Source organism: Dama dama, chromosome 3 (genome assembly GCF_033118175.1).
Source record: "Dama dama isolate Ldn47 chromosome 3, ASM3311817v1, whole genome shotgun sequence".
Classification (NCBI taxonomy): Eukaryota; Metazoa; Chordata; class Mammalia; order Artiodactyla; family Cervidae; genus Dama; species Dama dama.
This window is the reverse complement of record NC_083683.1, coordinates 60,165,760-60,192,667: the sequence shown is the minus strand read 5'-3', so window position 1 is coordinate 60,192,667 and position 26,908 is coordinate 60,165,760. Positions and strand designations below refer to the sequence as shown.

Genomic DNA, 26,908 nt, shown 5'->3' with positions numbered 1-26,908 from the left:
ACTGTATGCACGTTAACTCATTTCATGGTTCATTAAATAGATACAATAACTATTTCATTTTTGTGGAAAGGGAACAGCTGCTCAAAAAAATTAAGTAACCTGAGCTCACCTGGCTAGGAAGTGATGGCACCAGGATTTGAAACTGAGCAGTCTGATTTCAGCACCCTTCTCTTTAACACTGTGGTGACCACTGCTTTGTAGTATATGCCAGTGATAAGCATTTAAATGAGTAACTCAGAAATGCTTTGTACTTAATATATGAAATATAAGAATTTCATGTTTAGTATGAACCATGCTGAGGCCTTAGATATTATACAGTATTATAGTAGGGTGTATATATTTCCCCTGAATAAAGCATGTCATTTTAGAACCTGCTACAACTTTCCCAGTTACTTTGTTATGGTGTACTTAAAATGTAATTCAGGTGTTTTAAAATGTGGCTCATGTTTTTGTAATAATTGTTGACAGACTAATAACTAATATATCTTTGGAATCTTAAAAGACTTGTAAGTGACAGAAGACTAAATAGATAAATTAGACTACATCAAAATATGGGTCAGAAAATGCAGTCAATAGAATCAGAAAGCCACAGAATGTGAGAATATATCTGCAAGTCATATATCTCAAAAAATTAATGTTCAGAATATAAAAAGAACTACAACTCAACAGTAGCAGAAGATAGTCCAACTAAAAAGTGGGCAGAGAACATGTATAGATATTTCTCCAAAGAAGATACAAAAGTAGCTATTATGCACGTGAAAATTTGCTCAGTATAGCTCAAGTGGTAAAGAATCCCCCTGCAGTGCGGGAGATGAAGATGTAGTCCCTGGTCAGGAAGGTGCCCTGGAGAAGGAGATGGCAACCACTCCAGTATTCTTGCCCGGGAAATCCCATGGACAGAGGAGCCTGGTGGGCTGTAGTCCAGGGAATCACAAAGAGTCGGACACGACTGAGCACTGGATGGATGTAGTAATCATTAAGGAAATGCAAATGAAAACCACAATGAGGTAGCATCTCACACCCATTAAGATGGCTACTATCAAAAACAAAAAAATCCCCAAATAAACTGGAAATGGTAAATGTTGGCAAGGATATGGGAAAATTGGAACTCTTACATGTTGTTGGTGGGAATGGGAAATGGTGCAGCACTGTGGCAAACAATATGGTCGTTCCTCAAAAAATTAAAAGTAGAATTACCTTATGATTTAGTTTTACCTCTGAGTATATTCCAAAAGAAGTGAAAACCATATTTTAAAGAGATTTGTATTTCCTTGTTCATAGCCCTGTGAACAAAAGATAGAAGGAACCCAAATCCCATTGATGGATAAAGGATTAAAATATGATTAATAACTTTTTAGTGGAATATAATTTAGACACATGCTACAACATGAATGAACTTTGAGGACTTTATGCTTGATGAAATAAGCCAGTAGCATAGGGACCAAATACTGTATGATTTCACTTACATGAGACACCTAGAGTAGTCAGACTCATAGAAAGTGCAATAATGTTTGCAAAGGTGTAGGAACAGGGGAGAATGGAGAGTTACAGTGTTAGGGTTTTTAGTTTTTGTTTTTTATTTAAATTGACGTAACATTCTGTAAGTTTAAAGTGTATGACATATTGCTTTGATACACTTGCACATGGTAATACTATTATTAGTGTTAGCTAACACCTCCATGGTACTTTTGCATTATATAATTATCATTTCTGTGAGAAGAACATTTAAGATCTCATCTCTTAGCAACTTTGAACTATGTAGGGCAGATTTATTGACTGTAACAATGCTGTGCGTTGGATTTTCAGAATTTACTCATCTTCTTACTGCACGTTTGTACACTTTAACCAACATCTCCCAATTCTCTTATCCTCCAGACCCTGGAAACCACTGTTCCAGGCTCTGGTTCTTTGAGTTTAGCTTTTTTAGATTCCTCATGAGTGATACAGTACAGTATTTGTCTCTCTGTTAAATTTATTTTACTTAATGCCTTCAGGGTTTATCCAGGGTCTATCCTGTTGCAAATAGCAGATCACTTTTCCATGGTTGAAAAATATTCTGGTTGTGTGTGTGTGTTTATGTATGTATTAATATGTTGTTGTTTAGTCGCTAAGTCATGCCCAATTCTTTTTGTGACCTCATAGACTGTAGCCCGCCCGGCTCCTCTGTTCGTGCAATTTCCCAGGCAAGAATACTGGAGTGGGTTGCCATTTCTTTCTCCAGGGGATCTTCCTGAACCAGGGATCGAACCCACGTTTCCTGCATCAGCAGGCAGATTCTTTACCTCTGAGTCACCAGGGCAGGCCTATATATATATACATACACATACATACATATATATGTATGTGTATGTGTGTGTGTGTATACACACACACCCCACTTTTCTATGTTTATCTGGTGGTGGATACTTGGGTTTTTTTCTTGTCTTGGCTGCAGTGAGCAATGCCGCAGTGAGAATGAGAGTGCCGCTGCCTTTTCCTTTTATTTATTATTTTGGTTGCACTGGGTCTTCATTGCTGTGTGCAGGCTCTCTCTACTTGGGTTCAGGGAGTTGGGACTACTGTTCGTTGCAGTGCACGGGCTTGCGACGGCTTCTCTTGTTGTGGAACACAGGCTCTAGGTACATGGGCTTCAGTAGTTGTGGCCCACGGGTTTAGTTGCTCCATGACATGTGGAATCTTCCCAAACAAGGGATCAGCCTGTGTCTCCTTCATTGGCAGGCAGATTCCCATCCACTGTATCTATAGGGAAGTTCCTGTAGATACCTTTTTGTTGGCCTGTTTTCATTTCTTTTGAATATATACCCAGAAGAGATATTGCTAGATCATTTGGTAGTTCTGTTTTTAATTTTTTAAGAAACCTTCATACTGTTTGCCATAGTGGCTAAACTCATTTACGTTCTCACCAGTAGTGCACAAATGTTCCCTTTTCTCTGCATCTTCACCAGCACTTGCCATTTCTTGTCTTATTGACTGATGATAGTTCTTACAGATGTGTGGGGATATCTCACTGTGGTTTTGATTTGTATTTCCCTGCTGATTAGTGATGTTGAGCATCTTTTCCTGTACGTGTTAGCTATTTGTATGTCATCTTTGGAAAAATGTCTGTTCAGTTCCTCTGCCTATTTTTAAATCGTATTTGTTTTTGAGTTTTATGAATTCTTATATTTTGAAGATTAACTTTTTATGAGATGTATGGTTTGCAAATATTTTCTCTCATTCCATAGGTTGCCATTTCATTTTGTTGATTGTATCTTTTGCTGTTGATATAGAGCTTTTTAGTTGATATAGTCCCACTTGTTGATTTTTTGCTTTTGTTGCTTGTGCTTTTGGTGTCATCCAAAAATTATTCTCAAGACAGATGTCAAGAAGCTTTTTCCCTATATTTTTTTCTAAGCGTTACACAGTTTCAGGTTTCATGTAAGTCTTTCTTTTTTCCTCCAAGTTTTGGCTGTGCTTGGTCTCATTGCTGCTCATGGGCTTTCTCTATTTGTGGGAAGCTGGGGCTGCACTCTAGTTGCGATGCATGGGCTTCTCATTTCGATGGCTTTGCTTGTTGCAGAGCATGGGTTCTAGGGCCCAAGGGCTCAAGCGTTGCAGCACATGGCCTTCAGAGTAGCTGTGATGCACAGGCTTAGTTGCCCTGAGGCATGTGGATCCTTCCCAGACCAGGGGTTGAATCCCTATCCCCTTCATTGGCAGGCAGATTCTTAACCACTTGACCACCAGGAAAGTCATCGTTTAAGTCTTTAATCCATTTCAAGTTCACTTTTATGAGTTGTGTAAGATAGGGATCCAGTTTTGGTTTTCTGCATGTGATTTTTCCAGTTTCCTTGGCACTGTTTACTAAAGAAACTACCCTTTCTCCATTCAGTGCTCATGGCTCCCTTGTCAAATAGTTCTTGACTGTATATGTAGGAGTTCACTTCTGCATTCTCTGTTCTGTTCCATTGATTTGTGTGTCTGTTTTTATGCCAGTACTGTTTTGAATACTAGCCTTTGTTGTAAAGTGTGAAATCAGGAAGTGAGATGCCTCCAGCTTTGTTCTTTCTCAGGATTGCCTTGGCTCTCCAGGGTTTTAGGTTTGCAAAAACCTAAACTCTGCAAAGAGTTCTGTGGTTGGATGGTGGTTATGGGGGCACAGCTCTGTGAATGTACTTTCTGCCACTGAATGCTTAAAAATGGTTAAAATGATAAATTTGGTTACGTGTATTTTACCACAATTATGTACTTTTAAAAACACAGTAGTTTCAAAAAAGGATTTAGAGCTATGTTTTAAGTTTTCAAACAAACAGAATGACTTGGAAACATGAGACTTAATTTGTCTGTTCCTCTTCTGTTTATTGTGTTCTAGCATCCATGAGTATGTTTTCTGATTTCCTGCAGTCTTTTTTGAAGCACTCTTCAACTACTGTTTTTGACCTTGTAGAAGAGTATGAGAACATTTGTAGTAGTCAGGTAAGTTATTTCACTTCATTGTTGGTCAGACTTCAGTAATCAAGTTTTTTCTGAACAACATTAGCTTGTGAATTTCCTTCCTGTATTTAAGGAGGATGTCTTAGAAATGTAGCGGCAGGCATGGAATAGTTAGAAGGTCAGCCAGAGCAGATCTACTTTTTACACATTGAGAGTCTTTATAGTATTTCTTTTAAGGACAGAAGGATTCTGCAACTTTGAGAAAGGAAAACCCAAAGTATACAAAGAACTTAAAACTCAACCATAGGAAAATGAACAATCCAATTAAAAAATGGACAAAACATGTAAACAGACACCTCATCAGAGGAGATCTGCAGATGGCAAATAAGTATATGAAAAGATGTTTAATATCAACACAACACTGTAAATCAACTCTACTCCAATATAAAATGAAGATTGAAAAAACTTTTTAAAACACATCATGTGTCATTAGGGAGTTGCAAATTAAAACAAAATGCTACTATATACCTATTAGAATGACCAAAATCTGAAACACTAACAATACCAAATGCTAACAAAGATATGGAACATGAATTCTCATTTATTATTTTTGGGAATGCAAAATGATAGCACTTTGGACCATAATCTCTCTCAGTTTCTTAGAAAATTAAACATACTCTTGCCATATAATCCAGCATTCATACTCTTTGATATTTACCCCAAAGATTAAAAAATTTATGTCCACATAAAAGCTTACACATAGATGTTTATAGCAGCTTTATTCATAGTAACCTAAATTTGGAAGCAATCAAGATGTCCTTTAGTAAGAGAATGGGTAAATCAACTGGTTGATCCAGTCTGTGGAATCTTACTCAGCCCTTGAAAGTAATGAGCTATCAAGCCATAAAGAGTTGAGGATGGACCCTGAATGTATATCTCTAAGTGAAAGAAGCCGCTATGCAAAGGAACGTGTGGTGTGATTCCAACTGTATGATATTCTGGGAAAGGGAGAACTTAAAGAGAATAGAAAGATTGGTAGTTGCCAGAGTTCAGGGAGAGATAAGGATAGAAAGTGAAGCACAGTAGATTTTTAGGGGAGTGATATTTAATGAGTAGAAGTAGGCTAGGTAGGAGATGGTAACACATTCCAGTACTCTTGCCTGGAAAATTCCAGGGATAGAGGAGCCTGGTGGGCTACAGTCCAGTGGTTTGCAAAGAGTCATATGAGACTGAGCGCATTATAATGATATTATATGGTGGGTGCATCATTACACATTTCTCACACCCAGAGGATGTACAGCACCAAGAGCGAACCCTTCTGTGAATTATGGACATTGGGTAATAATGACATGTCAGTGTAGTTTTATTGATTGTAACAGATGTACCACTCAGGTACTGGATATTGATAGTCGGGGGTTAGAGTGTGTGTATATGGGGCAGAAAGCAATGAGAAGTTGCTGTACTTTATTCAGTTTTGTTGTGAATCTAAAACTGCACAAAAAGTTGTCTATTTTAAAGAAAAGGAAAACAGCTTCAATAATAATTGAAATAATGGTAATAGCCAACCTTTGTTGAGCATTTAAATCAAGAAACACCTGGAGTAGCAGGCAAATTTGGTCTTGCAGTACAGAATGAACCAGGGCAAAGGCTAATAGATTTTTGCCAAGAGAATGCACTGGTCATAGCAAACACCCTCTTTCCAACAACCCAAGAGTAGATTCTACACCACCATGGACATCACCAGATGATCAACAGTGAAATCAGATTGATTATATTCTTTGCAGCCAAAGATGGAGAAGGTATATACAATCAGTAAAGACAAGACCGGGAGCTGACTGTGGCTCAGATCATGAACTCATTATTACCAAATTCAGACTTAAATTGAGCTAAGTAGGGAAAACCACTAGACCATTCAGATATGACCTGAGTCAAATCCCTTACGATTATACATTGGAAGCGAGAAATAGATTTAAGGGACTAGATCTGATTGACAGAGTGCCTGATGAACTATGGACGGAGGTTTGTGACATTGTATAGGAGACAGGGATCAAGACCATCTCCAAGAAAAATGCAAAAAAGCAGAATGGCTGTCTGAGGAGGCCTTACAAATAGCTATGAAAAGAAGAGAAGCCAAAAGCAAAGGAGAAAAGGAAAAATATACCCATTTGAATGAGTTCCAAAGCCGAGTTCCAAAGAATACCAAGGAGAGATAAGAAAGCCTTCCTCAGTGATCACTGCAAAGAAATAGAGGAAAACAATACAATGGGAAAGATTCGAGATCTCTTCAAGAAAATTAGAGTTACCAAAGGAACATTTCATGAAAAGATGAGCACAATAAAGGACAGAAATGGTATGGACCTAACAGAAGCAGAAGATATTAAGAAGAGGTGGCAAGAATACACAGAAGAAAAGATCTTCATGACCCAAATAATGACAAAGGTGTGATCACTCACCTAGAGTCAGACATCCTGGAATGTGAAGTCAAGTGGGCCTTAGGAAACATCACTATGAACAAAGCTAGTGGAGGTGATGGAATTCCAGTTAAGCTACTTCAAATCGTGAAAGATGATGCTGTGAAAGTGCTGCACTCAATATGCCTGCAAATCTGGAAAACTCAGCAGTGGCCACAGGACTGGAAAAGGTCAGTGTTCATTCCAATCCCAAAGAAAGGAAATGCCAAAGAATGCTCAAACTACCACACAATTGTACTCATCTCACATACTAGCAAAATACTGCTCAAAATTCTGCAAGCCATGTGAACCTTGAACTTCCAGATGTTCAAGCTGGTTTTAGAAAAGGCAAAGGAACCAGAGATCAAATTGCCAACATCCACTGGATCATCAAAAAAGCAAGAGTTCCAGAAAAACATCTATATCTGCTTTATTGACTATGCCAAAGCCTTTGACTGTGTGGATCACATCAAACTGGAAAATTCTGAAAGAGATGGGAATACCAGACCACCTGACCTGCCTCGTGAGAAACCTCTATGCAGATCAGGAAGCAACAGTTAGAACTGGACATGGAACAACAGACTGGTTCCAAATAGGAAAAGGAGTACGTCAAGGCTGTATATTGTCACCCTTATTTAACTTATATGCAGAGTACATCATGAGAAACACTGGGCTGGAGGAAGCACAAGCTGAAATCAAGATTACTGGGAGAAATATCAATAACCTCAGATATGCAGATGACACCACCCTTATGGGAGAAAGTGAAGAAGAACTATAAGAGCCTCTTGATGAAAGTGAAAGAGGAGAGTGAAAAAGTTGGCTTAAAGCTCAACATTCAGAAGAGTAAGATCATGGCATCTGGTCCCATCGCTTCATGGCAAATAGATGGGGAAACAGTGGAAGACTTTATTTTTGGGGGCTCCAAAATCAGTGCAGATGGTGATTGCAGCCATGAAATTAAAAGACCTTACTCCTTGAAAGAAAAACTGACCAACCTAGATAGCATATTAAAAAGCAGAGACATTACTCTGCCAACAAAGGTCCGTCTAGTCAACGCCATGGTTTTTCTAGTAGTCATGTATGGATGTGAGAGTTGGACTATAAAGAAAGCTGAGCGCCGAAGAATTGATGCATTTGAACTGTGGTGTTGAGAAGACTCTTGAGAGTCCCTTGGACTGCAGGGAGATCCAACAGTCCATCCTAAAGGAAATCAGTCCTGGGTGTTCCTTGGAGGGACTGATGTTGAAGCTGAAACTCCAATACTTTGGCTTCTTGGTGCAAAGTGCTGACTCATTTGAAAAGACCCTGATGCTGGGAAAGATTGAAGGCGGGAGGAGAAGGGGATGACAGAGGATGAGATGGTTGGATGGCATCACCGACTCAATGGACATGAGTTTGAGTAAAGGCCTGACGTGTTGCAGTCCATGGAGTCATAAAGAGTCAGACGAGACTGAGTTACTGAACTGAACTGAATGTTGTTTCAATAATGAGTTTCTGAATTGTTCCATTATAAAATCAATAGCTTTGTTACATAACAAAAGCAATAATAATCACCTAGTGAATCACTGGAGTTTGGATTCCAATAGAGGATTTATTAAAGGAATGAGAAGTACAGGTAGTACTTTTTTTAAACACTGACCTTAATACAGAAGTAACATTACTTTGTGAATCCATTTTTAGAGGTGGGGAAACCTGTTGTTTCGGTGGTTTTTCTTCATTTTCTGAATGAGACCAATCCTGTTTCTTAATTGCCCTTGATAAAAGGTAATATTCACAACCTTTGAGAAAAGTTTCCTTTACCCTGGGTTCTTAAATCTGTTAAGTAATTTGGTGTGTGTTTGTGGAGAATATCTGTATGTTTCATTAGACTTTCATAGAAAGTCCTCAAGTGGTAAAGAACTGCTGTTTTACAGCAAGGAGGGATTTTGGTTAAGTTTTGACAAAAAAAAAAAAAAAGAAAAAAAGGCAGTGTTTTTGTACCAGTCTTAGGAAAAGACTGGTACCAGTTGGAGAATATTTCTTAATTTTTTGTATATGGTATAAATTTTTCAGATTATTTGAAAGTATCTTATTTTTAATGTTCATTCTGCTGTGTTGGTTCATGATATATGATTTTACCAGGCATAGGTTAGATTTGGCTATCTTCTGGTTGATCTACAGGAAGAAAAATGTACTCATGGCTGTTACTGTTAAATCTGAAATCTCGAGTATGTTAAACTTTTACATACACACTCACCTAGACACACCTTACTTCAAATTAAGGCCCTTTCTAGTGGGAATGTTATATTACATTTAATTAAAAAAGGCAGTAGACAGGAAAGATTTGTAATGTAAATATGTACTTTTGGTACTATGTACTTGAAAAATACGAAGTTGTGACTCAGAGTTACAGAGAACCTCTTTACATTTGTGTCTTTAATTCAGGTAAATATGCTGAATAAAATAGTGAGCCGAGCAACACCTGGACTTCAGAAGTTTTCAAAAACAGCCAGCATGCTCTGGCTTCTTCAACAGGAGATGGTCACATGGAGGCTGCTGGCTTCTTTGTATAGGTAAAGTTGTGTAGGACTCAGAAATAAACTGGCAGTTAACTTAGAAGTTAGAATGAGGTGTGTTTGGAAATAGGTTCTGCCATTTTATGATGCTTACCATGTCTAATGCCTTTAGCTGTCAGAGGTAAGTTAGGAGGAAAGAGGGGAATATTAAATCATAAAGTTGGTAACTACCAAAAATTGAATGTTTGGAAAGATTGTTAAAAACTCGGCAATATTTAGAAGATAGATTAAGGGAAAAAGTGACGGATATACTTCATGTAATGTAAAAGTCTGAGAGAAGTTAACCAGATTTTTCTTAGATGCTCCTTGGTTTTGGCTCTCATTCTGTTGCTCTTTCATCCCGGTGAGAATACCTCAAGAGAAAATCATATTTTTTCATTTTGGCCATGTGAAAATGTTACATTGAAAAGTTAAGTTTATGCATTAGCAGGTGGCCATCGAAGACTTTGTATTGTGTTTATTTTTGAAAATACTATTTTTGTCAATAAATATGGAGAAAATCTCCACAAAGTGGAGAAAACCACTAGCCCATTCAGGTATGACCTAAATCAAATCCCTTATTACTATACAGTGGAAGTGAGAAATAGATTTAAGGGACTAGATCTGATAGAGAGCCTGATGAACTATGGATGGAGATTCGTGACATTCTGTAAGAGACAGGAATCAAGACCATCTCCAAGAAAAAGAAATGCAAGAAAGCAAAATGGCTATCTGAGGAGGCCTTACAAATAGCTGTGAAAAGAAGGGAAGCAAAAAGCAAAGGAGAAAAGGAAAGATATTCCCATCTGAATGCAGAGTTCCAAAGAATAACAAGGAGAGATAAGAAAGCCTTCCTCAGCGATCAGTGCAAAGAAATAGAGGAAAACAACAGAATGGGAAAGACTAGAGATCTCTTCAAGAAAATTAGAGATACCAAGGGAACATTTCATGAAAAGATGGGCTTCATAAAGGACAGAAATGGTAGGGACCTAACAGAAGCAGAAGATACTAAGAAGAGGTGGCAAGAATACACAGAAGAACTGTACAAAAAAATATCTTCATGACCCAGATAATCACAATGGTGTGATCACTTACCTAGAGCCAGACATCCTGGAATGTGAAGTCAAGTGGGTCTTAGAAAGCATCACTACGCACAAAGCTAGTGGAAGTGATGCAATTCCAGTTAAGCTATTTCAAATCATGAAAGGTGATGCTGTGAAAGTGCTGCACTCAATATGCCAGCAAATCTGGAAAACTCAGCAGTGGCCACAGGACTGGAAAAGGTCAGTGTTCATTCCAATCCCAAAGAATGGAAATGCCAAAGAATGCTCAAACTACCACACAATTGAACTCATCTCACACGCTAGTAAAGTAATGCTTAAAATTCTCCAAGCCAGGCTTCAGCAATACATGAACCGTGAACTTCCAGATGTTCAAGCTGGTTTTAGAAAAGGCAAAGGAACCAGAGATCAAATTGGCAACATCCGTTGGATCATCCTAAAAACAAGAGAGTTCCAGAAAAACATCTATTTCTGCTTTATTGACTATGCCAAAGCCTTTGACTGTGTGGATCACAATAAACTGTGGAAAATTCTGAAAGAGATGGGAATACCAGACCACCTGACCTGCCTCGTGAGAAACCTCTATGCAGATCAGGAAGCAACAGTTAGAACTGGACATGGAATAGCAGACTGGTTCCAAATAGAAAAAGGAGTACGTCAAGGCTGTGTATTGTCACCCTGCTTATTTAACTTATATGCAGAGAACATCATGTGAAATGCTGGGCTGGAGGAAGCACAAGTTGGAATCAAGATTGGTGGGAGAAATATCAATAACCTCAGATATGCAGATGACACCACCCTTACGGGAGAAAGTGAAGAAGAACTAAAGAGCCTCTTAATGAAACTGAAAGAGGAGAGTGAAAAAGTTGGCTTAAAGCTCAACATTCAGAAAAGTAAGATCATGGCATCCAATCCCATCACTTCATGGCAAATAGATGGGGAAACAGTGGAAGCAGTGGCTGACTTTATGTTTTTGGGCTCCAAAATCACTGTAGATGGTGATTGCAGCCATGAAATTAAAAGACGCTTACTCCTTGGAAGGAAAGTTATGACCAACCTAGACAGCATATTAAAAAGCAGAGACATTACTTTTCCAACAAAAGTCCATCTAGTCGAGGCTATGGTTTTTCCAGTGGTCATGTATGGATGTGAGAGCTGGATTATAAAGAAAGCTGAGTGCCAAAGAATTGATGCTTTTGAACTGTGGTGTTGGAGAAAACTCTTGAGAGTCCCTTGGACTGCAAGGAGCTCCAACCAGTCCATCCTAAAGGAGATCAGTCCTGGGTGTTCATTGGAAGGACTGATGTTGAAGGTGAAACTTCAATACTTTGGCCACATGATGAGAAGAGCTGACTCATTTCAGAAGACCCTGATGCTGAGAAAGATTGAGGGCAGGAGGAGAAGGGGACGATAGAGGATGAGATGGTTGTATGGCATCACTGACTTTTTGGACGTGGGTTTGGGTGGACTCCAGGAGTTGGTGATGGACAGGGAGGCCTGGCATGCCACGGTTCATGGGGATGCAAACAGTCGGACACAACTGAGCTACTGAACTGACCTGATTTTTGTCAATATTAGAGTCAGAAGGCATTTACTACTTGATTCTTGTTTTTAAAGCATGTTGGCTGAGTTACCCCAGATGGAATGCAGGTTTGTGCATGTATTAGCTTAATGGTGATTTCATTTGCTCTTGTGAAATAAGGCTTTTTCATTTTGTGTTGTTTTCCCCCAGAGACCGAATACAGTCTGCATTAGAAGATGAAAGTATGTTTGCAATTACTGTAAGTTTTATATTGTTTTTTCCTTTATAAATGCTTAAAAATTTAAATGGTTTTAATAGTAGAATTTGATTTTTGACCCTCCATCTAGAGTTTCTCCATTTTTAAAATTTTATAAGTAAATAAAAGATACAGTAAGCAAAACTGAGCTACACTGTAGAGTGAAAGGTGTAAGTTCTGTTTTAGCCTTCGTACTGTTCAATCTAACAATTTAGTATGTATCCTACCAGACATTTTCTTTGCATCTTTATACATATATATATATATATATATATATATACACACAGAAGTTTTATGGGTGTTTTTTAAGATCAAGTTGAGAATGTCATTTTGAATATTTAGTTAAACCTTGGGAGGAGCAATCACAGTGTTCTAAAAATGCCTTCCTTCAGACAAAGGACCCTCTAAGACAGTGAACGGTGTGTTTCACTGAACTTGAAACATTGAATTTCTAGGAAATTTGAAGGAGTTGTCCCTTAGGCCATTCAGCAGAAGCTTTTTTTTTAGTGCAGTTTGGGTAGGGTGTTGCAGTGACTTGGTCCCTAGTAAAGGTATTAGTTGTTGTTCAGTTGCCAAGTCGTGTCTGACTCTTTTCAACCCCATGGACTGCAGCAAGCCAGGTATTAGTCACGTTGTTAAATTATGCAGACTTGTCTGCAGTGCTGAATGTATTTTGTCCTCTCCTAGAGACTCCAAGCAGAGAGAAGATAGAGGTTGAAGGGAATGAGTCACCTGACTCTCTCTCATTCTGTAAATCATCTTCTCATAGTTTTCTTCACCTCCCAGCAGACCTGTGGGAACCTAGCCACTTTGCCCCCCTTCAGATGTCAGCACTTTCTACAGCTTGCTCTTGAACAACATGGTTCCACTTAATATGCACATTTTTTTTTTCCCCACTAAACGCATACTACAGTATTACACCATCTGCAGTTGGTTGAATTCTCAGGTGCAGAACTTCCAATACAAAGGAACAGGCAGTCTAGAGAACCAACTGTAAAATTATATTTGGATTTTCGAGTACAAGGAGGCTCGATAACCCTGAGTAACCCTTGCATTGTTCCAGGGTCAAATGTATTTCTTTTTTTCTTTTAAAGCAAAATAATTTTCAAGTACCATAAGTCCAACCTGTCAAAAGTCAAACCCACTCTTATTTTTCAGTGGATAACACCATGACCAATGAACATTCCCTAAGCCAGCACTTATCAAACTTTATTATGCACATCAGCCACCTGGGGATCTTGTTAACGTGCAGATTCTGACTAGGTAGGTCTGGGATGGGCCTGCGAGTCTGCATTTTTAACAAGCTCCCAGATGGTGCTGGTGTAGTTGGTCTGTAAACTGCACTTTGAGTAGCCAGCGTCCAGACTGATGTCTGCCTCGTCTCAGAAACAACTGCACATTGCATATCAGACTTTGCTGACTCTGTCTCCTGTTGCAGTTCTGATCTCTCATCTTATTTCTGTTGCCACCACTTAAGCCAAAACTTCCATCATTTTTCCTAGGAATTATGGCAGTAACATTTGTCTAGTCTCCCTGGCTTTCGTTTGGCAGGGATAGTTTGGGTGGGGGGAGAGGGGGGTTCTCTTTTTTTTGTTGTTTTTTACCATATAGTATACTCTCATTTATACATTATACTGAGAGTTTTTATTTTTTTAATTTAAATTTTTTTTTTTTATTAGTTGGAGGCTAATTACTTCACATAATTTAAATTTTTTTTAAAAAAAATTTATTATATTTTTGGCTGCCCTGGGTCTTCATTGCTCTGTGTGGGCTCTCTAGTTTCGGTGAGCAGGCTTCTCACTGTGGTCACTTTTCTTGTTGAGACACGCAGGTTCTGAGTGCATGGGCTTCAGTAGTTGTAGTCCGCAGGCTCATTAGTGGCGGCTCAGGGTCTTAGTTTCTTTGTGGCATGTGGAATCTTCTGGATTCAACCTGTGTCCCCTGCATTGGCGGGCGGATTCTTATCTCCCAGGAGAGTCCACTGAGAGTTGTTATTATTCATCATTATTTTTTAGTTTTTTTCATGTCAATTCATATAAGTTTACCTTATTTTTTCATAGTACGCTAAAGTATAAATGTACCATAATTTTTTTCAGACATTCTGCTGGACATACTTAAATTGTTCCCAGTATTTTTATTACAGTAATTAATGCATTGAACATTCACACTTACCTACATATTCAAGGATCTCCTGTATTTCTGGAAGTGAAATCGTTGGGACAGAGTTTGAGAGATTGTTGTGTTGGCTTCCCAGTGAAATGTACTAGTTCACACAGTCCTCGTACAAGAACATGTTTGCTCTGCTATCCGTCATTTGATTTTGCCAGTTGGAGGGGAGTACCTCATTTTAATATGCACACCATTAATCATTAATAAGATGGAGTGTTTTCATTCTTAAGTATTTATATTGTATGAATTCTATTCTTTGCTCACTTGTCTGTCCATTATTTTCTTTTTCTTTCCTCAACATGGTAAAGATAGTCTTTATGTCATTTGTCTTTCACCTTTGTTTCAGGGGTCTTTGTCAAGCAGGCATTTACATCTTTAACTGATCAACATCCGTCATGCTTTCCTTTATCATTCCTTTATCATTTCCTTTATCATTTATTAAGGAAGGCCTTTCTTACCCATGTGAAATTATTCTCAATGTTTTCTTCTACATGTAGGTTTTTTTTCTTATACAATAAGTTAATTTATCTGGATTGTTTGTGAAGGGAGCAAGAGATTTGTCTTTTTCCCAATGGACGTCCATTTATCCTGACAGCCTTTATCATATTTATGAAAGTGCAAGTCGCTCATTCGTGTCTGACTCTTTGTGACCCCATGGTCTGTACAGTCCATGGAATTCTCTAGGCTAGAATACTGGAGTGGGTAGCTGTTCCCTTCTCCAGAAGATCTTCCCAGTCCTGGATCAAACCCTGATCTCCTGTGTTGCAGGTGGATTCTTTACCAGCTGAGCCATCAGGGAAGCCCAAGAATACTGGAGTGGGTAGCCTATCCCTTCTCCAGTGGATCTTCCCAACCCAGGAATCGAACTGGGGTCTCCTGCATTGCAGGTAGATTCTTTACCAGCTGAGCTACCAGGGAAGCCGTATCATATTTATACATAGATCTTTTTTGTTTTGATTGCTTTATTTGAAAACCAGTACTACACAACTGAGTCACTCTAGCTCAGGAGTTTTGATATTTTGTAGACTAAGTCTTCTCTTCATTTTAAAAACACTTGGGAGTTATTTTTGCATACATTTCCCCAGATGAACTTTATCATTTCCTTTTTTAAAAGTCCTTTTGGGAAATTTTTTGAAATAATACTGAATCTGTATATTAATTTGGGAAGACCTGACATCTTTACTATGTTGGATTTTTGTATTCATGAATATGGCATCTCTAATTATTTAGATCTTTTATAGATTATGTAGATTTGTCCTCTTCATAAAAGTCATTTATAAAGGATTTACATTAATCCTGTTGAGAATGTTCCTTTCCTATTACATTTTCTAATTAATTATCACTGCCAAATAATGATTTACATGTAAAGCTCATATTTGACCATCTTTTGGACCTCATTAGCTCCAGTAAGTTTTAAATTTGATTTTATTGGGTTTTCCCTGTTGGCAGAAATCATCTACTAATAATTTCTTTTAATCCTTCTATTCTGTTATATTTTTCAGGAACATTTTACTCTTTATTTTTATTTTTTAATTTTGTTTGACTGTGCTGGGTCTTCCTTTCTGTGCGTGGGCTTTCTCTGGTTGCAGTGAGTGAGGGCTACTCTTGGTTGCATTGCCTGGGCTTCTCATTGCTGTGGCTTCTTTTGTTGTGGAGCACGGGCTGTAGGCAAGTGGGCTTCAGTAGTTGGGGTACACAGGCTCAGTGGTTGCAGCCTGGGAGCTCTAGCACTCAAGCTTAATAGTTGTGGCACATGGGCTTAGTTGCTCCACAGCGTGTGGAATCTTCCTGGACCAGGGATCAAACCCATGTCCCCTGCATTCTCAGGAAGATTCCTATCCCCTGTACCACCAAGGAAGTTCATAGTCTGTTGTTCCTCTTACTTGCCTTATATCATGCATTGAGAACTCCCTGGCCTTATATCATGGACTAAGAACTCCCTTACAGTTATATCAGTGATAGCAGGTATTCCTCTCTGGTACTTGACTTTTGATAAGAATGATTTTGTTTTTAGTGAAGAATAAGAATTTTTTTTTCTCCTAACTAGCTAAGAGTTGCAGTCAGATGCTTTTTATCTTCTGTAGACACCTGTTTTAAATTTGTTTTATTTCTGGCTGCACTGGGTCTTCTCTAGTTGCAGCGCATGGTCTCTAAAGTTCGTGGGCTTAGTTTTCCGTGGCATGTGGAATCTTCCCAGACCAGGGATCAAACCTGTGTCCCTTGCATTGGCAGGTGGATTCTACCTACTGGACCACCCGGGAAGTCCTATAGATAACTGTTTTAATTTATTAGCATAATGGTTTGCATTAATAGTTCTCCTAATGTTCAAACTATCCTGAAACTTTGAGTCATGATATATTCTTAAATGTGCCACTAAATTTTATTAGCTGATTTTTTTTTAGAAGTTTCCCAAATATATTTTCTTTTTCAGTGACTTTTTCTTATCTAGTTCTAGTGCCTAGAATTGTGCCAGCTCTGCACATCTTCCGTCTTTGTGTGTGTGCGTGTGTGTGTGTGTGTGTGTGTGCACGCGCGCGCATGCGTGTGCTTTATTTTAATATTATAGTAATTAACCTGTTCTTTGAATCCTTGGTAAAAATATGCCTTTAAAACCATAAAGACCAGGTGCTCTTTTAGGGTTTAATTGTTTTTGCGTTCGCATTACAGAAAGTAACTTATGTTTAAAACAACTATGAATAGTCAGAAAAGAAGAAAAGAAAAAAAAAAGGAGAGATACTTTTATTGTATAATAAATTATTTCAACCATGTTTGTTAACTTACTTTTTCACTTAAGATATTTCAAAATATTTTTTCAATCTTTTATTTATTCTGCAAATACTTATTTTATTCCCAGCCAATGAGATGCACATCTTGGAAGATTATTTATCTTATATTTGGCTATTTATTGAACTCACTTATACATTTTAATAGTTTTTTGTTGATTATCATGGTATTCTAGGTAAGCATTCCTGTTAATCTCCAAATAGTGATGGCTGTGACTCTTTTTCCATATTTTTAACTACTTAGTGCTTTTTCTGGTTTTATATATTAGCTAGAACTATCACAGTAAATTTGAATAATTAGAGCAATTCTTATTTTTTCCATCCTCTAAAAGGATTGTCTCTCTTTATAGTTAAGTATATTTGCTATAGGCTTCAACTATTAATAGATACTCCATTACATTGGCAAAATATTCTTTTATTTCTAACTTATGAGGGTATTTTTATCAAATGACATTTTGGCATCTATCAAGATCTCCTGGAGAAGGGAATGTCTACCGACTCCAGTATTCTTGCCTGGAAAATCCCATGGACAGGAGCCTGGAGGGTTACTGTCCATGGCGTCATAAGCAGTTGGACACGGCTGAGCGCACATACATGTTTGCAAATTTCATGTGTTTCTCTTTTCCTTGAACCATGAATAAGATGAATTAATTAATAGGTTTGGTCATTGTGTGTTATCCTTTTACTGTATTGCTTGACATAACTTGTTAATATTTATTTCAAGTTGTCTAAGTCAGTCTTTAGAACCTTGGATTGTTTTTAAGTTTTATCATCTGTCAACTTCTGTGTAGAATGAAAAGATTTAAAAATTTTTAAATGTTAATTTCCTAATATGCCTCATGACTGCATCCTGCCCTTTACTATGAATTGTTTCATTTTGCTTTACATTTTATTGTTCTCTAAAACAACATCTCTGGAGAAACAGAACTTAAAAATTTTAAGTGTAACCAAGAATTAAAGTATCAAGTAAGAGTAGCTGCTCATTGATCTAGCAGTTTGAAATTTATTTATAAAAAATTTTCAAAGGTGGATATACAGATTTGCTGTCTTAAAATAGTTATGGGTGATGAAATATACTTATTTCAGATTCTCTTTTACCATTCTGTTGAGATAATGTTCCTTGAGTATCTTCTTTTCTTTTTTTCCATCAAATTTTTTAAATAGGCTCTTAATGCCAGTGAAAAAGCAGTTGTGGAAGCATTGTTTCAGAGAGATTCACTTGTCCGACAAAGTCAGGTATGACTAGAGTTTTTACATTTTGGGGTTGAAATATGGAGAAAAGGTAAATGGCATTTAAAAAATGAAGTTTTTTAGGTTTGAAACTTTCTCCTTAAATTTTTTTCTTTTTCATCTTTTAATTTATAATTATAAGGAAGTAAGCACCTTGTTTTTTAGCTTTCAAATAATAGCCCTAGCATTTACAGGAATAGTCTGTTAACTGTATTATTCTTCTAGAAAATTTATTTTGCCATAATATTTATACATCTTTAAAAAGTAAAAATAGTGGTAGAAAAAATTGTTACTTGGTGTTTTTTGAATTAGAAACCTTTTTTTTTTTTTTTATTGTAGGAGTAGTACTACTTAAAATAAAATCCTTAACAAAATTTATAGTTAATGCTCTTTTTTTACCCCCTTCCCTAGCTGGTGGTAGATTGGTTAGAAAGCATTGCCAAAGATGAAATTGGAGATTTTTCCGATAATATTGAATTTTATGCAAAATCAGTATATTGGTAAGTCACTAAACTTTTATTCCTAAAGTCACTTAATGTTGAATTTGTTGATTCATCTTTCAACAAACACTGATTCACTTCTTGCTAAATTCGGTCTGTGAGCAAAACAGATAAAAGCCCTGCCTTTATGGGATTTATAATTGTGTAAGACAGCAAATAAATATATCCTGTTAGGTGTTAATGGCTTTGAAAGAAAAAGGAATCAAGAGTTGATGGATAGAGGATAATAATGGGAGTTACTTTAAGTAGAAGAGGTGACTGAGGAAAGCCTCTCTGGGGAAATAAGGTTACAGGTAGTAAGAGTGAGAGGCTTTTAAGAAATAAAGGAGGTCAGGCATGCAAAACGTGAGTGACAAGCGCTCTGGGCAAGAGCAGGAACTGCAGAGACTGAGAAGGTAAAGTGTTTGCACATGAAGGCCAGCGTGAACACAGCAAAGAAAAAGAGCAGTAGTTAATGAGGTTGGAGAGAGCCAGCTAGCATAGGACTTTGACAGTCAGCCGAGCTAAAGGTTTGGAACTTTATCCTGAATGTGATAGGAAGCCTCAAGAATAAAAGAATGACATGATCATGTTATCAAGCACTCACTTTGTTATATTTTCTAAATAATCATAGTTTGAGCATCAAGAAAATTCTACTGTGTTTCTAGCTACTTATGTGTGTGTTTTTTCCCCCTTTTCCCTATATTCTTCAATGCTTCTAATTTATTGTTAAAACCTTGGAACCAGAAAGCAACCCCCAGGTTAAAGGGACAATTTATTTTAAGAGTTAAAGAAAAAGTTCACTAAATGGGAAGGAACTCAAAAAAGAGGGGATATATGTCCACGTATAGCTGATTTACTTTACTGTACAGCAGAAACTCAATATTGTAAAGCAACTATGCACCAATGAAAAATAATACAAAAAAGAGAAACATTTAGTTTGCCTTTGAATTCAGTAACGTGTGTAAAGTCTGCAAATCAATTTTTTTTCTGCCTAACTAGAAAATTAATGCTACCAAATATATATTTTAAAAAAAATCTTAAATCTTGATTAGTGTTGATTTTTCTGAAGGAAATTTCAATTTTCAGAAAAATTTTTAAAATGCTTGTTTAACTATGTGGCATGTGGAATCTAGTTCCATGACCAGGGATCAAACCCAGGCCCCCACCCCTGCATTGAGAGTGTGGAGTCTTAGCCACTGGGCCACCAGAGAAGCACCGGAAAAAAATTTTTTTTAAAAAATCTGTTAAGATTTTTGCAAATTTTTACCTGTTGGTCTCCTTTTTTTTTTTTTTTCCCAATCAATAAAAGAGAGTAGAGAATCCTAAAACAAAGCCACACATATATGGTCATTTGATTTTTAATAAGGCATCGAAGCAGCCCAGGATGGAAAGAAATGTTCTTTGAACAAACCATACAGAGAAAACTGCATGTCTGTGTGAACAGAGATTAGCCTTGATACCTCCCTTGCATGCTAAGTCACTTCAGTCGTGTCTGACTGTGTGTGACCCTCTGGACTGCAGCCTGCCAGGCTGCTCTGTCCATGGCATTCTCCAGGCAAGAATATGGGAGTGGGTTGTCGTGCCCTCTTCCAGGACATCTTCCTGACCCAAGGATTGAACCTGCATCTGTTAGGTCTAACCTGCATTGCCAGGTGGGTTCTTTACCACTAGTACCACCTGGGAAGCCCCCCTTGCACTGTACCGAATAGTTAATTCAAGATGGATCATAATCCCAGTTGTAAAAGCTAAAACCTAAAGCTTTTTAGAGGAAAATATAAGAGGACATTTTTGTGACTTGGAGAATAAGTGATTGTCACAGAAAACAATAATAGGGAAAGAGTGATTTGACTTTACCAAAATTAAAAATTCTTAAAAAAAGATATAATTGAGAAAATGAATTGGTGGCAAGCCACAGACTGGAAGAAACATAAAGAACCTGTAGTTCATAAAGAACTCCAACTTGTAACAAAGAGATAACCCAATAAAAAAGACAAAGATCTGAAGAGATACCTTACAAAAGTGGATAAATAAATGGTCAATAAGTCATGAAAAAATGTTCAACATCATTAGTTGTCTGAACTAAAATGCCCTTTTTTTGGGGTGGGGGCATTTTTTTTTAAAATTTTTTTAATTTTTTTTAATTTAATTTTTTTTTTTAGATCTTAGTCTTTATTATTATTTTTTTTATTATTATTATTTTTTTTTTCCAGTGGCTAAAATGCCCTTTTGTGTTTAGTGTTTTGCATGTTTTTTCTGAGTTGGTACTCTTGTTGTGACTTGACTTGATTCTTTAAGTAGACCTATACAAATTGTTCTCCTAAAAAGAAGTTGTACATACATTTTCAGGGAAAATACTCTGCATACCTTGAAACAGCGGCAACTATCTTCTTATATAGGAAGTGTCCGTCCTCTTGTCACTGAATTGGTAAGTGTTCTTTGAAATGAAAGTTGCCCTCAAAGTTAAGTGATTTTCTTAAAGACTGAGAATTTTCTTCTCTTGAATCCTTGTTTTAGATTTCTGAAGGACTGCATATACTGTTTAAATCTTAAGAAGTACTAAGTTGCATTTGAATTTAATGGCATGTATTGAGCCCATCTGTGGCCTATGGATTGTAAATTGTAAAAGAGAGTCTAGAAAGTATTTCTGATTTGCCAGCATTAAAACAAATTAATTTTGACCTTATAGCAAGGTTTAACTCTTTAATTATAGGATGGTGACCTGTGAAGGTTCTTCTGTGTAGAAAGCAGGAAGAGAAAATAAAGCTTTGTGAATTAGCTTGAGGTTGGAAAAAAGTGATTCTAGGATATGAGTAATGGGAGTAACAGTGGGTTTGAAAAAAATGAGAGTCTAATAACTGTAGAAATGACGAAACAGCTTTGTGATAGGTGGAGGCATATGAACTGGAAGTTTATAGTGAAGAGTGAGAGAAGTAAGTAAGAACTGAAAAAATGGGTAAAACTCTATTTCGTAACAAAAGTGCATTTTGATGAAAATTATTTGGAAACCACTGACAGTGCTTATAATAAATTGGAGCAAAATTATCCCACAACAAACAACTGAAAATCATTTATCCTTAACTTCTGGAAAGTGATTTCCTTTTGTCAGAAAGAAACTATCTTCCAAAATTGAATGATTATATCTGCAAAAATATTTGTGGAACTAGCCAGTTGACCTATTGTGCATTCCATGTTTTGAACTGATACTCATATTACTCAGTAACATTTGGAATAAGAATTACTTCCTCCTTTAAGTCATATTAAAGTAGCTTTTCATCTGAAATTCATCATGTAGATCATGTGTGTTCTTTGCCTCAGAAGTGAGGCCAGTGTTATCCCTAGTGTTTAAATGCACATTTGTTTCTATTCATGAAAGGTAGTTAGGAATAACTGTTGGAGGGTAGAGGTATTTATCAGAAATCTGTTTTAAAATTTCTTTTGTTGGACATGGGTTTATTTTTATGTAGTTTTAATCCCATACTGGGCTCTCTTCTCGTACATTCTCAGAAAGAACCAGCTATGCACCTTATAGTCAGTGCCTGCATTGTGATTCTTGGAGTTTCTCTGCTCATTCTCCATCTAGGCCTAATTCTACTTAGGGTTAACTTGGCCACATAGTTGCTACAACTGGGTAGAACTCAAGTCTACTTAAATTATGAGTACAATTTCTAGAGTTTCTGGACTGGGCTAGTGATATCTCTGCCGTGCCTTGACTAAGGCATGCAGCTTTGTGGACCAGTGGAGTCTGTTTTGAATGGGCAGCAGATAATTATTTCTATTTGGAACACTTATGACTTTTTCATTCCCTTTTTACCTAACTAAATTAAATTAGTTTATTTCAGTATGTAAACTCAGATGTTTATCATGTCTCAATGATGTTTAAATTATGTATGCGTATAAAAATTTATAGTTGATTAATTAATTTTTGTAGGACCCTGATGCTCCTATAAGACAGAAGATGCCACTTGATGATCTGGATAGAGAAGATGAAGTCAGATTACTCAAATATCTTTTCACTCTAATTCGTGCTGGAATGACAGAAGAGGTAAATGATACATACCCTGCTTGTTCTGTGTCAAAAAGTCAGAGACTAAGTTAGAAGGGATTTTTGTGACAACTTAGTATACTTCCTCAATGCATTAATGTTTTTCACAGTATTTCTGGGTCTAACGCCTAACATTTTCAGTGATAAAGAACACATTATTTCAGAAAGCAGTGCACTGTAGTTTGCATATCTCTGGTAGAAAATTCTTTATAAGAAGTCAAGCTTTGGCTTCCCATATTTGTACTTCGTACTCTAGGCATAGCCTCATTATTTCTAGTTTGGATTTTTAAGAGTTAAGAATAAATCTGGGATTGTCTCGGAGGGGACACGCCGCGCAGACGCCATGGAAGTGGTGCTGCTCCTTCTGTGCGGCCTCCTGGCCCCAGCGGTCCTGGCCAGCACAGCTGAGCAGGAGAAAGGAAAGGACCCTTTTCATTACGACTACCAGACCCTGAGAATCGGGGGGTTGGTGTTTGCGGTGGTCCTCTTCTCTGTGGGGATCCTGCTTATCCTCAGTCGCCGATGCAAGTGCAGTTTCAATCAGAAGCCACGGGCTCCTGGGGATGAGGAGGCTCAGGTGGAGAACCTTGTCACTGCAAATGCCATGGAGCCCCAGAAAGCAGAGAACTGAAGTGCAGCCCCCAGGCGCAAAGAGCCTGAAGGCAGCTGCTTGAACCTTTAGATGCAAATACTGATGCTTAAAAAAACCGGCCACTTCAGCAACAGGTCTTTCCCCAGGAGAAGCCAAGAACTTATGTATTCCCAGCCCCTCGATACCTGTCCTCAACTTAATAATGCAACCCTGCCTCCCCCACTTGGAGCCTGTGGTCTCGTCCACCTCCTGTGACGTGTGTGTCTGTGTGTGTGTGTCTGATGACTGTGGTCTCTGTGGTTGCTTGTTTGTGGATGATGTGTTTTAGTGAACCCGAACCCACTTTCTTGGGCCAGAGCTGAGCCACGTGGTCTCAGCTCCTCTCTCTCCATGGCCCCATCACCTCCCACTTTTGGGAGGCTGCTTTTTCTCTGACAGACCAGTCCCTTCTCTTGATTTCAGGGTGGATATGGGGGTCTGGTGGGAATCTCCAGTTGGCTTGGGACTTGGGAAGGTTTACATCACCTTCATGATCCTTCTGCATGGCCACTTTTCACTCTTTTTGTAAGAACCTTGCTTCCATCCTTGTCCCTGGACCAAATCTGTGCTGAGGTCTCTTGGCAGCGGGAGGTTCCAGCAAGGAGCTGATGAGCCCACCTTGCCCTCAGGTGGCTGAACCGCGTCCCTGGTGCCCATATGCCCCGCCTTACCCTGCCCCCGGGGAAATGTGCCCCTTGCGTATCTTCTCAGCAATAACCCCCTGGGCTCTGGAACCATACACCCTTCTCCAGCCTTCCCTGCTCCAGAGACTCCCATCTATAGCCAGCTCGGCTGGACCCAGGCTCTCATCCCTGAACTGGGGCTCTGGCAGGTGATGGCTGAATGGATGCAATTGGCTGGGGCCTGTGCTCTGGGGAGGGACAGCATGGAGAAAGAGCAGGGGTCCTCTGCTTCGCTGTCTGCGCCCTGCTGGCCAGGCAGCAGCGCCGGCTCCCGCCCCCTCTGCTAGCCTGGCACCAAGTTAGGGAGCGGGCAGGGCTCCGGGCAGCCCCGCTGCAGGCGGAGCAGCAGGAGGTCCCAGGTGGTGAAGAGAGTGGAAAGGCAGACCCCGCCCCTCCCGCCCCTCGTGTTCTCGTGGAAACGGACCAAACCGTGCCGCTGTGAGCAGGACTGCCGTTCTCTGTGTCGTGATCTCTCCTCAACAAGGACAAAAAGGAATAAAATACCACTTGTTTCCTAAAAAAAAAAAAAAAAAAAGAATAAATCTGACTCTGATTGCTCTTCTAGTTGACACTGTAGCATTTGAAGACTATGGTGCCCTCAAACTTCTTCCTTTTAACTTCACCTCTTTAAAAGGTAACCTCCTTTGTGACAGTTAAGATTTTGCATGTAGGATGTGAAGTATCTAATAACACAGCTTACTGAATGGTTTTGTGAACTCCTTTAAATGAGATAGTCTGATGCATAGGTGCTTCAAGCATCAAATATTATGTTTTACCTGTTTTGCTGTACTCTAGATGATGTTCTTTAGATAGAAATTTGTTAGTTCAAAGTGTTGTTTGTTCTTCTCTGTTACATACCACCAGCATATATTAAATAATTTCTTATAGTAGTAACCCTTGGATTATTAAACATCATTCTTATTTTTTAATTAAGAAAAGAAGCAACATATATTCATTTATTCAGAAAATATTTAAGGCCCAGCCACTGTGCCAAGTTACGTGCAGGATATTAGGAGTCACAATGGCAAACGAGATGTATTTTTGACAACAGAAAACAAAAATATAATCACATGACTGAGAGGCTTGAAAAACAAAAACTTTTAAGGACCTACTACTTTTGCATAATCACAGATAGTGAGGTTTTAAATAAAAATTTACTTACAACCCTTTTTCTTTTTTACCTGTTTTTAACATAATTGTAAACATAGTACACCTCCAGGTATTTTTTTTAATCTTTATGGAGATATAATTCAAATACTGTACTATTCATCCACTTCAAGTGACTAACTCAGTAGTTTTTTGGTATATTGCATTATTGATTTTTTCGTTATGATAAAAGGTATATAACAAAATTTGTCATTTTGACCATTTTTAAATGTTAATTTCAGTGGTGTTAAGTACTTTCATAGTGTTTTGCAATCATTACCACTGTTTGTTTCTAAAACTTTTTTGTCACTCCAAACAGAAACTCTGTAATCATTATGCAATAATTTCCCATTCTCCCTTTCCCTCAGTATTTGGTAACCCAATCTACTTTCTGTCTCTGTGAATTTGCCTATTCTAGCTATGATGTAAGTGGAATCATATAATAGTTGCTCATTTGTGTCTAGCTAATTTCACTTGGACAAATGTTTTTAAGATTCTGCGTTCAGATTTTGTCCTGCCTTTTTTTAGATAACATATCAAATATTTAAAAAATATTTTTCCATGTTGCTACATTATAGCTTTAATTATAGCTTTTATAATTTTTATGAGCCATAAAGTCAAAGTATGTTTGGAGTATGATGCTTTTTAACTGGTTGTAGTAATGAGATTCTGTAGGTTCAAATGACAGAAACCTAACTCAGATTACTTACAAGCAGGGAATTGATTGGTTCCTAGAACAGAGAAGTGTAGAGGGTTATATCTGGCAGGATCTAGGGACTCAGAAGATGTCACTAGATAATGTCCAGGCTCTTGACTCTGCTGTCCTCTCAGTGACTTCATTGTTAAGAAGCCATTTGTGTCTTCTCCATCCTTGTATCTTCCTGCAAGTGAGCAACCCCAGCAAAAGGAGTGTCTCTTTCCCAGTATCTCTGGCAATAGTCCTGGGAATGATTCTTGTTAGATCATATGCCTAATGGTTGAGTTCAGAGGTGGAATCATATGATCTACTCAAATCATGTGAACCAAATGGGGGAGAGATCATTCCTGAAGAGACTCGGGACCAACAAGCATGTGTCTTATCTCAGTGGTACATCAGGTGCCTCTGATTGGTCACATTTAACATAAAGACATACCATGTTTATGGCCTGAATGAGTAGTAGCACCCCTGTCATTATAGAGACTAACTATTTTTACATAAATCAGGGGTCATCAACCTTTTTAACCCATTTGTCTTTAGCAGAATTAAATGCTTGTGGGCACCATAAGCACAGAGTGGTGAGCCCAAAATCAAAGAGCAAAGGGATTATTAGGGAAAGGAAGATAGGGAGGGACCACAGAAGGACATGCATATGTGAAATGCTATTACTAATTTGTCCACACCGTCCTTTGTGACATCTGTGCCATAAGTTGTCTAATCTTTTGTGAAATCATTTATATTTTTTCTACAAAGCACGTGTATTTCTTTGGTACTGCATTGGTTATATGGCCAACCGCTCTTTTTCTTGT

The 26,908-nt window shown here is 38.0% G+C and overlaps 2 protein-coding genes across 3 annotated transcripts in view; both read left to right on the top strand.

Moving 5' to 3' along the window:
• NUP107 (nucleoporin 107) overlaps window positions 1-26,908 on the top strand; it is a 51,580-nt gene that overhangs the window by 6,154 nt on the left and 18,518 nt on the right. For both annotated transcript variants that reach the window (XM_061130475.1, XM_061130482.1), the window contains 7 exons: window positions 4,352-4,455; window positions 9,288-9,415; window positions 12,191-12,239; window positions 18,353-18,424; window positions 18,830-18,918; window positions 21,247-21,325; window positions 22,829-22,942. In XM_061130475.1, coding sequence (XP_060986458.1) covers window positions 4,352-4,455; window positions 9,288-9,415; window positions 12,191-12,239; window positions 18,353-18,424; window positions 18,830-18,918; window positions 21,247-21,325; window positions 22,829-22,942 — 635 coding nt within the window. The remainder of the gene's footprint in view (window positions 1-4,351; window positions 4,456-9,287; window positions 9,416-12,190; window positions 12,240-18,352; window positions 18,425-18,829; window positions 18,919-21,246; window positions 21,326-22,828; window positions 22,943-26,908) is intronic.
• Window positions 22,964-26,908, top strand: LOC133047306 (FXYD domain-containing ion transport regulator 6-like). Its single transcript, XM_061130495.1, has one exon. The coding sequence runs from the start codon at window positions 23,286-23,288 to the stop codon at window positions 23,571-23,573; it is 288 nt and encodes a 95-aa protein (XP_060986478.1). The 5' UTR covers window positions 22,964-23,285; the 3' UTR covers window positions 23,574-26,908.